We start from the raw sequence: 12,805 nt of genomic DNA on the forward strand, positions 1-12,805 counted from the left end.
TGACCGGAGAAGGTGGGGCCCGGGCCGGATCTCGGCGCGGGGAGGCGGAGGAGGTCGCCGGCGGACGCGGCGGAGGTGCGACGGAACTGCACCGGCTCGTCAGAGGCGGCGGTCGGCGCGTGAGGCAGCGGGGCGGCGCGGTGGCCGGCGGCGACAGGCGGCGGAGGGCGCGAGCGGCGCGTGCGGCGGGGCGCGGCCCGGGTCGGGGCGCGGGAGGGCCGGCCACGGGCCGCGTGGTCGGTGGCAGGGCGGCGACACGTGTCGGCCTGCGATTGGACGCGGGCGGCGGCGCGGGCGTGTCCGGCGGCGGACGGACACGTCCGGCGCGGAGAGGGGAAGTTTTTAGGGTTTGGACCCAAAAATGAAGGAGGTGGAGGCCTATTTATACATAGAAGGAACTAGGAGACTCCAAATGGAGTGCGGTTTTCGGACACGCGATCGTGATCGAACGACCGAGAGGGTGGAGGGGGTTTTGGTGGGTTTTGGGCCACTTTGGAGAGGTGTTGAGCTGCAACACACACGAGGCCTTTACGGTTCCTCGGTTAACCGTTGGAGTATCAAACAAAGTCCAAATGGCACGAAACTTGACAGACGGTCTACCGGTAGTATACCAAGGCCGCTTGGCAAGTCTCGGTCCAATCCGAGAATGTTTAACACCCGCACACGAAAAGAGGCAAAAGGGGACGCTGGAGGACGTAGGAGTGCCGGAATGCAAAACGGACAACGGGGAAAATGTTCGGATGCATGAGACGAACACGTATGCAAATGCGATGCACATGATGACATGATATGAGATGCATGACAAGGACAAAAGCAAAACGAAGACAAAACCCAACCACGAGGGAATATCATAACTTAGTGCCGAAATGGCAAGAGTTGGAATACAAATATGGCAAGTTACATACGGGGCGTTACATCGTCCCTCTTCCGATCCCTTCCTCCCTCTCCCTCCTCCCCCGCCTCCTCCCTCCCACCTCCGTCCTTGCCTCGTCCTTCTCACGATCCCTCCCTCTCCCACTCCCCCGCCTCCTCCCTCCCACCTCCCTCCCTGCCTCGTCCTTCTCCCGATCCCTCCCTCCCTCTCCACCCTCACTCACCCCTCCCTTTGTTCCTACTCCCTCCACTTAATGTAGAAATTTTTAGGTATTAAGAATATAAATTTTTAGATATTAAATTTAGTAATAGAAGTAAGAAAATTTAGGGTAGAACTAGGGTACTAGAATTTTTAGCAAGTGTTTAATAGAATAGTTTATTTAGTAAGTGGTTAATATAACTAGTTTATTTATAGTAAGTTCTCAATAGAACTAGTTTATTTATAGTAAGTGCTCAATAGAACTAGTTTATTTATAGTAAGTGCTTAATAGAACTAGTTTATTTAGTAAGTAGTTAATAGAACTAGTTTATTTTGTAAGTGCTTCATAGAACTAGTTTATTTTGTAAGTGCTTCATAGAACTAGTTTAGAAAGAGAGACCTATATTTGCATATTTAGTTATGTTAGGATTATACATAAGATATTTTGAAATGTTTTGTTCATATTTTCAACCATTGGAATGCAATGACCATCAAGTTTGAATGCTCATATGATGTAGATATAAGCATGTATATCTAGTGTTGCTCAAATAGGATATGTGCTTGCCCAAGTAGCCATGTTTGCAGGGAACACCTCCGAGTGGCCTATATTTTGCCGGAGTGTTGATTAATTTCCGTTACGGCAAATTTCAGGCGCTCAATGGGTCCTTTTTTAGCAAAGGTGATGCCTAATTTTTCCGTGAATTTTGGTATGGCTTGTGCTATAATATAGGAAATATCGAGTGCGTTGAAATGCCGGAAAGAGCATTTGACGCCATTTTGGGTTTTGCCATCGAGTTATAATCTTTGAATTTTGAACACAGGAGATGTTTGATGACGATGGGATCTGGGAGTGCGGGTACTGCTATGATGACCGGGTTTGTGCGACGGGTTTTCTCACCTGCAAAATGATATGCTGGAAGAGACCTTTGATGTTTGTACAGTATGCAACGACAAGCCTTTCATCGTAATTAATATCATCACTTGTGCTTCTTTTGTTCAATGTGTAATTTTTGGATTTTTTTCAATTCGATCAGTACATCTCGTGCCATGCTAGACCATATATATTGGAGAAGCTTGGTTTTGGTTTAGATGACTTTGAGAATGTGGAGACGAGGAGGGCTCACTTAAGAACTAAACATGGTTATGAATTTCTGGTTAAGCTATACAATGCGGTCAATCACTCACATTTCAGTTGCTCTAATTGGGAAGCTCTCTGCAAGGCATATGGATTTGAGGAGGGAATGCAAATAAGATTTGATATTCGTCCCCAAGATTATGATGATGATGATAATATCGACATCTGGGTGGATGTGGATATGCCTCCAGTTTTTCCTAGATGTGAGTTTGTCAAACTAATTTGTTAAGTTCAGTAATTTATATTGTTAATTTAAAAATATTTGATGTCGTCGGTACTAAACTTATTTATTTATAATTGTCAGCTTATTTCTTATCTTCAAGAAATACTCGGAAGGTTGTAGACAACACATACTACAACTATGACTCCAAGCTTAATTGTGAGGAGAAAGGTTATCTTGTCTCATTCATAGAAGATGTTGAGGCCTTTAAAACCAATCACACTATCAGCCCAGATTATACTAGATACGTGCCACTAGTCCATAAATTGCTTAATGGTAACTTCATTGCCAAAAACTTGGTAAGATTTTGTTAATGATGGTAACTTCATTCCATACATTATTCTTAAGTAAACTACATTGCTAACTATATATGTTACTATTATGTTTTTCAACAGAGGCTCCCGAAGGAGGTTCTGCCTGACTTGATGTTTATCGAAGGTGATATGCATTTGGTTAGCTTACGACTAACTCCTTCGAAGGCTTACCACAGTGCATACCCAATTTCTTCAAACGATGGAATGCTCAAAATCAAAGAATGGAGCAAAGTGATAAATGCGCACACGCAACTAATTGGAGACAAAATGAATGTGCGCAAGCCACAAGTTGGAGATAGGTTTATCTCCATTCTCCATTATGGAGATGGACCGGTTTATCTATCTTACGGTATTTTACCTAGGAGAGAGGAGTAGGCCCTAGGTATTAAGAACAATTAGTTAGTGTTGATTATATATGACTATGATGATGATGAGAAGTTTTTATTATGTGCTACAATGTGTTAAAGTTGATGGTGATGCTGAGGAGTAGTGATTATGAGTATTATGATGATGATGAGGAGGAGTTGTTATTATAACTAGTGACCAAGTTGTTATATGATGTCTCATGGACGAAAATGATGATGATGATGAGTTGTTATATGACAATGATGTATTATGATGATAAGTTGTTAATGATATGATGATGATGACAATGATGATGAGTTATTATTTCATTGGGTGAAAGAACCGCGGATTAGTTTCAAGTGGATGGAGAATATGTAATAACTCATTATGATGTAATAACAATCTCTAAATTGCTACTGTATAAAAACTTGTATAAGGTGTACGAATACGACATAAAACAAAAAAGAAATAGAATACGTAATAATAGTAACTACAGTAGCGCGTTCCTAATAAAGCGCTACTGCTAAGTAGGGCTAGTAGTGGCGTGGTGAACCAACGCTACTGCTAGCCTTTAGCTGTAGCACCGTAGTAGTAGCGTGGTCTCCCGCGCTATTGCTAGCCCAAAAACCAGTGCTACTGCTAGATTTTTCCCTAGTAGTGCTAGGGAAATCCTCTCCATTTCGTGAAAGATCGGCCATTAGGGTTCCACTCTACATCATCATGGGAGGGGCTCGTGAAAGCGACATGCTGGAGTGTGATGACCAAGCTCGTTGCCTCTATTGATCTTGTTCGCCGTGAATAAGTGAGGATGTGAGGGCACGAGCACATTTGCTAATACAAACTAAAAAGAGTTGGAAGTTAGCAACAGACTCTCTATGACGCTACAAAATTCTTAATAAAGGGGTGGAGGCTATCTTTTGTTTTGTGCACCATCATGGACAAATCATCTTTAAATTAGAGTAGGCCTAATACGTTGTTAACCATAATTCGACGACCGAACCTGGCAACTAAGCTCTCCCGCCAACCCACTTGATAAAAAGTTCGACATCTAAATGAACTATGGGCTGCCATTCATACCTAGTTAGCTGCTATTGAGAGCTAAAGACCCAGATACTTGCATGAGAAATCCTACATCTGCCACGGACAACCTACAGCAACTCCTTGTTAGCCAACTGTCCTCGTATCATTATCGTGGTTAACTTGGCAAAGATCACGAGCATTGCCGAAAGTTCGTAGCGCCCCTTTGATAAATATCATATCGGAAGTCATAGGCCTGGAAAACAGAGCAACGTCATCAATATACATGGACAATATATGAAGTGGTGAACAACCCGACATGGCACTAACCACGCCCAACTCATGTGCTCGGATGATCGGAGAGGTGAGCAAATCTATTGCAATCTCAAAGAGAAGGGGCGATAACGAATCTCCTTGTCGCAACCCACGAGCGTGCATAAATTTCTTTCTTGTGCAACCATTTACCACCACCTTAGAACTCGTAGCTGTGAGGAGAGTGATTACTTTAGCTTGCCAATGTGCGAAAAATCTTTCTCGCGCAACACCTCAAAAAGGAACGATCATGAAAGCGAATCAAACACTTGAGATATATCCGGTTTAAGTAGAACTCCTTTAGCCTTTCTCTTGTGCAGTTTCCTTGCCATTTGTCTCATAAAACATACAATTATCGTTAATGTTTTTATCTCTAATAAACACCAATTGGTCCACTTATATTAAAAAATTTCATTGAATATGTTGCATGTTATTATTTCTCATTTTCGTCACGGGACTAAAATTAAAATTGCGAAAAGCTCACTCTCAAAGAGAGAAGGAGGAGACAAAATTGAAGAACCAACCGCTCACAATATTCCTTTGAAGAAGAAGCAACGAGATGCAAAATTGTCCTTGACAACGCTAAACCCAACCTCCCAGCCGTTGGACCAGAATCCAAGGCCCGATACCCTCCCTGGTCGGCCGGGGTTTTAACGCGGTCCTCTCGAATCCTCAGTTCCCCTTCCCGGTCAAGGAGAGCAACTTCGAGAAGGAGGCGGCGAGGGCGAGCAGGGAGCGGAAGAGATGGAGAACGGCGGCAGCAAAGGCGACGTCCCGGAGGACGCCAACGCTCGTAAGTCTCGATTATCCCGTCCCCCCCCCCCCCCCCCCCCCCCCCTCTCTCTTCTTTGGATTCGGGCCGATTTGCCCGTCCGCGCTCTCCTTCTTTCTAGGTCGTCCTGCCATGGAAGAAGGGGGTGCCTTGTGAGCTTAATTGTTCATGTGTCTCTTGCTTAGATTGCCCTGGAACACAGTCCGATGAGGCGGGGAAGGCCGATTCCTGCGCCGGGTGCCCTAACCAGCAGATTTGCGCCACCGCCCCCAAGGGCCCCGATCCTGGTAATCAGATCATCTCCGAGATTTTCATGCGCTATTCTATTATTTATAACGTTATCTGATGTCGGTGAATCAGCATCACTGCCATAATTTGTTCCTTGTTTTTAAGAAATACTTGAGCTCGGTTTAGGTAGTTTTAGTACTTCTGCAGTAGTTACCCATGTATGTAACCTTAACATATTCAAGGCTGTTGCTTACTGATTTTGTATGGCCACAGATGACTGATTAAAATGTTATAGTCATGGTGTTCTAGAAAAGAAAGATGTAACATTCACTGCAGTCCAAATCGCGAGCTGGTTGTTGATACTGCATAACTACACATACAAGTATCATAAGAAGACTAAGTAGTGGTAGGAGTAATGCACTTTCCTGTACTTTTGAGAAGGCAATGGCCAGAATACTGGCAAATGAAGTTGTCGAAGATTGCTATGCCGGCAAATCCTTGCAGTTAGCTTTTCTCCAATAAATCACCCTGCCTCTTTAATCTTGTTCTAGTTCTGGCTTTTGGTTCTAAATATCCTTCTAGCTGGTGTTCTTTTGTTCGTTTTGTTCGAGTGTGGTGTTGGGGAATTAGCCAAGATGAAACTATCTCCATATTGTGCATCTGTGGCTTATTCTTCTGCTCCTGCTCATATTTTGGAGTCAGCAAAGATAACTTATCCTTTATCAGTGCATCTGCTAACATTGCCCTTTCTTCTTGTTGGCCGCAACATTAGTGATGTAACATGTTCTTCAATATAAAAAAAATAGCGTACAATTGAAATGACCCATTCTCTTGTAGAACATGTTGGAAGGTTTGAGAATTCCAGATTGATGATGAAGCACTGGTGTGCTCAGTATTTGTTCCTTCCTGTTTTGGTTTGATGGAATAAGTCCATTTATCCCCTTCGACTCTTGCGTAGTCTAATTTTTTTATATTTCTGAGTCCAAATAGTCCACTTTACACTGACAAACTATTAATAGTGCAAATTAGCCCCGAGCCATCCCTGCTTCGGCCGACATGGTATATATCTTGTGTTCTTGATATGTTTGCTCAAGCCCAAGCTAAGCGGGGCTCGGCTCGCCAGCCAATGCTCAAGCCCAAGTCAGTGTGTATTTCTCGACCAGTAATCATTTACTAATAGATGATGTTGTTTATGACATATAAGATTTGCTTTATTCAGGATACATGTGGAATGGACCAGAGACTTGTAGCTCCTTCGTCCAGTAGTCTTAGCTGACTGTGTGCTTCCTGCCTGATCGGTGCTGACTGACTGACTGTTGTTGTTTGTCTTGGGCCTGCTCTAGTTTTTGTGCTTAAGATAACCATATGCTAGTTTTTGTTCTTGATCTATTATAGGCTAGATAATCGTTTGTTATAATTGGTGGTTAACGCGTGTGCAAATATACTTAGTACGTCCGCTTCTATTACTTCCATTTTAAGTGGCCTAAAAATGTTGATGAGTATTGCATTGTGTGTGTTCAGACTTGGTTGCTATTGCTGAGCGGATGGCTACTGTGAAACACAAGATACTGGTTTTGTCAGGAAAGGGAGGTGTTGGAAAGAGCACATTTTCAGCCCAGCTCTCATTTGCCCTAGCTGAAATGGACCATCAGGTTGGCCTTCTCGACATAGACATATGTGGCCCTAGCATCCCGAAAATGTTAGGCCTTGAAGGCCAGGATATTCATCAGAGCAACCTTGGGTGGTCACCGATCTACGTTGAGTCCAACCTTGGTGTCATGTCGATTGGTTTTATGCTGCCTAACCCAGATGATGCGGTCATATGGAGGGGTCCTCGCAAGAACGGATTGATCAAACAGTTCCTCAAGGATGTTGACTGGGGTGAGATTGACTACCTTGTAGTGGATGCACCCCCTGGAACATCAGACGAGCACATCTCAATCGTCCAGTACCTACAAGCCACCGAAGTTGATGGCGCGATAATCGTGACGACCCCGCAGCAAGTCTCTCTAATTGACGTGAGGAAGGAAATCAATTTCTGCAAGAAGGTGGGTGTGCCGGTGCTGGGCGTTGTGGAGAACATGAGTGGCCTGAGGCAGGCGTTCACAGACCTCAAGTTCGTAAAGCCAGGTCCCGCAGGGGAGACGGATGCCACGGAGTGGGCGATGAACTACATCAAGGAGAAGGCTCCGGAGCTTTTGTCGGTCGTGGCCTGCAGCGAGGTGTTTGACAGCAGCAAGGGTGGCGCAGAGAAGATGTGCCATGAGATGGGGGTCCCTTTCCTCGGCAAGGTGCCGATGGACCCGCAGCTGTGCAAGGCAGCTGAGGAAGGGAGGTCGTGCTTCGCCGATCAGAGGTGCAGCGCCAGTGCGCCGGCTCTGAAAAGCATCATCGACAAGCTGATCAAAACCAAGTAAGCAGACAGTGTTTGTGCCTGTTGGAGAAGTACCACTAGTCAAAAATGTTACGATGATATCTGGGGAGTCTCGTTGTACAATTGCTTGTTACACGCCCGAGTGGCTTTCACTCTGTCCTTAGTTTCCTAAAGCCTTTTGGCTTGTGTATCCGGTTTTTTTTTCAGAAATATTGAGCGTTGATGCGATAGAGGCTGAAATTACAGACTTACGGCTTGCAGATTTTAATCGTTTTGGCTTTGGAAATAATCCACAGTGCACGCGAAATAAACATCTACTACGAACTGAGTAATGCGTAGAAACTCGCCAGCCAGCTGGGGGCACGATTGCTTAGGTTTCCTGTGGTGGAATCAGCCCATAGAGTTCAGCTCTAGACTTGGTATTTTGCTGCATTTATTTTAGGATTTTCGATGATTCGCTTAGTTGGAAGAGATGTTTTAATTGATCGCGAGGCGTCTGTTATGACTTTATCAATCATGTTGTCGACACGATTAACACGCTGATAATTCTTCCTCTGTCGTATTTTGTGGTGTTCCACATGAAAATGAATAGGGATGAAAAGTTGCTCTTTTTTTCTTGTGGGAAACAAACAATAGCATGTCGCTCTAGAGAGAGAATATTCCGTGGATACGTTGCGTGAACCCGCCCCAAAAATAGAGGAGGCCGCAAAAGCCAAAATGCAAAATCCCGTCGCCCCTGACGCCTCACTCCTCCCCTCCCTCCCTCACCCATTCCATTCCCCCCCCCCCCCCCTCTCTCTCTCTGCACCGCACCCGAACCGAGCGACGCCTCCCTTCCGACCCATACCATACCCACTCCGCGGCGACGACACCGGCGGCCGGCCCTAGGCGCGGACGGAGTCCGGCAAGCTCCCCGGTCCTCGTTACATCACCCACCTCGGGCGCGGGCCTCTGCTCCAGCCGGAGGTACGAACCCGGCCCCAAATCACGCGATGCTAGCCAGCCCAATTCATGGTTCGGCGTCGGATTTGTGTTGCCTGTCACTAGATCTGGATGCGGCGGATGCATAATCGCTCATGGGATTGGTTCGAGTCCATAATTTTCGTTCTACGATGAGGATTCCCCGTTCGCACCTGTTCATTCGTCTGACCACCGCGTTTTGCTCTATGCTGGCGTATCTGAATGCTTGGAGTGTTAGTCAATCGATTTCACTACATATCTCCTGATGCTCGGGTGTGCCTAGTCATGGTTCAGTTAATTTTGCAGGATGATTTAGGAATATATGTTCGTATGTAATGGATCGATACCAATTTTAATCACAAATCACTTTTGAGTTGTTGACTGGTCTACTGCTGCTTGCAGCTGCTAATACCCAGTTTCAGAGAGGGGAATACTAGGCTACTGATCTAGAACCATGGTATGTGCGATCAGCTAGGAGGGCACCAGTGCTCTAGATGGTGGACGTTACCCTGCTTAGCTGCTAGCCGCCACCCTCCTATCAACGTGTCTGCCTAATCCTGACTAGAATCTGGAGGCTACCCTGCCCCCAGCTTGGTGCTTTTTAGAGTACTCCAAGGCCATCTTCCCTAAGCGGCAGCCTCATTTCCTGGTGCAGTTGGTTCATGTCATCCATGCCAGGGAGGATGATAATATTGTTATTTGTAGCATTCATACTATTATCCTAGTTCCAAATCAGATGCTAAATTTATGTGGGTTACTGGTTAGTTGTATTTCGCGCAAGTAGTATCACTTCATAATTTTATTCCGGCTCCATGGCTGCTACATATCTGCTCTGCCAGGCTACACTTCTGCTTGCCTCTGCCACCACGACATTTTTTAAGTGTATATGTGGATTGCCTAGCTCTTTCTGAAAGTTTGGACTTTTGGTTGCGTTGGCTAGTGCATGAAGCTTAACATGGTATCATCAGAGCCTAAGGTTTTGAGCTCAAATCCTGGCTTCTGCAATTTATCCGAAAATTGCTGTTGTTCCCTCTATGTCCATGTATAGGCCTCTTGAGCCATACCTGTGAGTCTATTTACGTGTTGACTTCCTGCGTCACATGTGAGAGGGGGTGTTGAAGTGTATATGTGGATTGCCTAGCCCTTTCCATCAGTTTGGACTTTTGGTTACGTTGGCTAGTGCATGAAGCTTAACAGACATCTCGTCTCATACTGCTGGGCCCACTCTGACCCCATTTCCCGCTATCTCGCACTGCTAGCACACTCCTGAAGGCTGAAGCCATCTGTGTACCTGCCCGGCTTGCCAAGTTGGCTGCACCGAATCCGAATGTCACCTCTGGCACCTTTGACCAACTAGGCGATCTCCCTGCCTTGCTCTGGTAAGGTTGCCCGGCCACTTTTTAGAGAACTTGTGCATGTTCTTTTGTTCCTCTTATCTTAAAACTAAGAACACAGACACCATTTATCTTGGGGGATATATAGCTGACTAGAGGATGAATATAGAACCCTGTGAGCATTTGAAAAAGGACCCCCCCCCCCCCCCCCCCCCAATTTACAAATCTCTGTCAACTCACAAGCCACATATCCAGCCGAGTTAATTGATCACTTTGTTTTCTTGAGGCTATTTTCCCCCCTCACAAATCTGTATAGTGAAAACTGAGAAGCTTAAAGAACATAAAGTAACAATATACCTTAATAATTGTAGCTGTTGCTGTTTCTTTCATGGCTGATGTTAACAATCATGATTTTGGAATATACCTATGTCCTTATGTATTGTAATCAATTTGCAAATAAAAACTGTTTAATATTGTACCAGGGTAAGTGCTAAGTAAGAACTTTCAATGAATATGAGCTACCTTTGCTATGCCCTAGGAGGAACTCCGAACAATTTTGGGTCTATCGACAATCTTTTGTTACACGCTATCCCTCAACAAATAAAACAATTTCTCTATGATGTAATGTGCCCTGCAGGCTCACCTTCAGCCTCACTTAGGATACTTTAATTAATTATGTCCCTACTGTTGGTTTAGAGTTCTAACTATGTGTTTTCATCATTCCATGCCTCATTAAGTTTCTGTTCGAATGATATCTATTAGATGAATGCCTGATCATTATTTTGATTCTACTTCGCTGATTTCTCTGTACAGCGTGTATCTGAACTTGGTATGTTTGACATGTTCAGGCTAATAGGTCTTGTCGCTTCCTTGCTGTATACTGAGATAATATGGTTGAGTGCACGATGGTATCGACCTTACTTGACGGTCTTCCTAATGAAGTGGCTCTCCAGTGCCTTGCACGTGTCCCGTTTGTATCCCATCCTATTCTTCAGCTGGTTTGCCGCTCTTGGAGAGCATCTGTTCGCAATGGGGAGCTTCTCAATGTTCGGAATCAGATTGGGGCGACAGAAGAACTGCTATGTGTGTTGGCATTTGAACCTGAAAACATTTGGCAACTTTATGATCCTCGTCGAGACAAGTGGATAACTCTCCCTGTCATGCCATCTCAGATTAGGAACATTGCCCGTTTTGGAGTTGCCTCTGTTGCTGGAAAACTCTATGTAATTGGTGGTGGCAGTGATAGAGTTGACCCCCTTACTGGAGACCATGACACAATCTTTGCGAGCAATGAGGTCTGGTCTTATGATCCTCTCCACCGCTTGTGGGCCCAGAGGGCTCCAATGCTTGTAGCTCGAGCGATGTTTGCTTGTTGTGCATTGGATGGGAAGATAATTGTTGCTGGGGGCTTTACAAACTGCCGCAAATCGATATCAGAGGCTGAGATTTACGATCCTGAAGCTGACACATGGGAGTCCCTCCCTGACCTCCGCCAGGCACACCCCTCTGCATGCTCTGGTCTTGTCTTCAAGGATAAGATGCACGTATTGCATAAAGGGATATCCACAGTCCAGATTCTCGAAGATGGCGGTAATTATTGGGCTGTTGAGGACTACTCTTGGCTGCAAGGCCCAATGGCAATGGTTGGTGGAGAGTTGTATGTGCTGAGCAATAGCTGCATTAGGAAGCAGCATGGTGAGAATTTCCCTGATAAGATGGTTCCTTGTGCATCAGGATTCCAAAGCAGGATCGGCTTTGGCATGATTGGCTTAGGGGACAGCATATGTTTGTTTGGTGGAGTGATCGGGCCTGGGCCAAGAAATCAGTGCATTAAGCCATTGTCTGATGTTGATATCTTGAATGTCGCAAGCGAGAGGCCAACCTGGCGACAAGGATCACCGATGACGCGTTGCCGAGGGAGTATCGCAGGCTGTGCTCTGCTGAAGATCTAGGCTCGTTCCAGTGTGGCAATGCTGTTGCTGAAAACTGCAGATGGATTTTATTTATTCTGCATCTCATTTAATTTCTGAAAAAAAGGTTAACTATGCTTTTAGTTTTGGATCACTTGTTGTAGCATTGAGGATATATGTTGGCCATGACTCGAATGTCAGATTGTCAGTCAGTTATTATACGACTATTATATTATAGTACATGTGCCTTGCAGTGCTTGCTGCAATCTTATTGGTTTGATTTTTTTTTGCCCAATGCAAAGTTCCTCATGTGTTTCAAAATTGGACTTGCTACATACAGAATACTCCCTCGGTTCCTAAATATTTGTTTTTCTAGACATTTTAAACGGACTACCACATACGGATGCATGTAGACATATTTTAGAGTGTAGATTCACTCATTTTGCTCTATATGTAGTCACTTGTTGAAATATCTAGAAAGACAAATATTTAGGAACACAGGGAGTAGATGTTAGGAAAAGCAAGTGCAATCTATTGCTCTCTGGTTAAGTATAAGATGAAGTTTAGGAATGCAACTTTTTGTGCTTTTTCAACTGGAAGCTACTCTTGGTATCCTAAAAGTGAAATTATGTTTTTTCTGATATTCTTTTGCATCTGGAAGGCCTTTCCAACATACGGTTCTCTCTCGTTCGCCAGATTAGAGACATGTTATAAGATTAGAGTGAAGAATGAGGGTCACCCAAGGAAAAAACCACCACTATTTATATCAAAAAAGGCTTTCGCTCAGCTTTATAGATAAAGCACAGCAACAG

At 44.7% G+C, this 12,805-nt stretch overlaps 2 protein-coding genes across 4 annotated transcripts; both read left to right on the forward strand.

Moving 5' to 3' along the window:
* Positions 1-4,934: 4,934 nt before the first annotated feature.
* Positions 4,935-8,036, forward strand: NBP35 (nucleotide binding protein 35). Its single transcript, XM_048678855.2, has 3 exons — positions 4,935-5,208; positions 5,373-5,474; positions 6,937-8,036. The coding sequence occupies exons 1-3, from the start codon at positions 5,160-5,162 to the stop codon at positions 7,830-7,832; spliced, it is 1,047 nt and encodes a 348-aa protein (XP_048534812.1). The 5' UTR covers positions 4,935-5,159; the 3' UTR covers positions 7,833-8,036.
* Positions 5,373-12,264, forward strand: LOC125513694 (Galactose oxidase/kelch repeat superfamily protein). 3 transcript variants are annotated; one of them, XM_087528029.1, is made up of 2 exons: positions 5,373-5,474; positions 10,932-12,264. In XM_087528029.1, exon 2 carries the CDS (start codon positions 10,974-10,976, stop codon positions 12,033-12,035), a length of 1,062 nt encoding a protein of 353 aa, XP_087384155.1. In that variant the 5' UTR covers positions 5,373-5,474; positions 10,932-10,973; the 3' UTR covers positions 12,036-12,264. The 3 variants fall into 3 exon arrangements, with proteins under 3 accessions (XP_087384155.1, XP_048534810.2, XP_048534811.2); XM_048678853.2 differs by lacking the exon at positions 5,373-5,474 and adding an exon at positions 8,574-8,755; XM_048678854.2 differs by lacking the exon at positions 5,373-5,474 and adding an exon at positions 8,762-10,128.
* Positions 12,265-12,805: the final 541 nt, after the last annotated feature.

This window comes from Triticum urartu, chromosome 6A (genome assembly GCF_056163025.1).
Source record: "Triticum urartu cultivar PI428250 chromosome 6A, HENAU_Tu73, whole genome shotgun sequence".
NCBI lineage: Eukaryota > Viridiplantae > Streptophyta > Magnoliopsida > Poales > Poaceae > Triticum > Triticum urartu.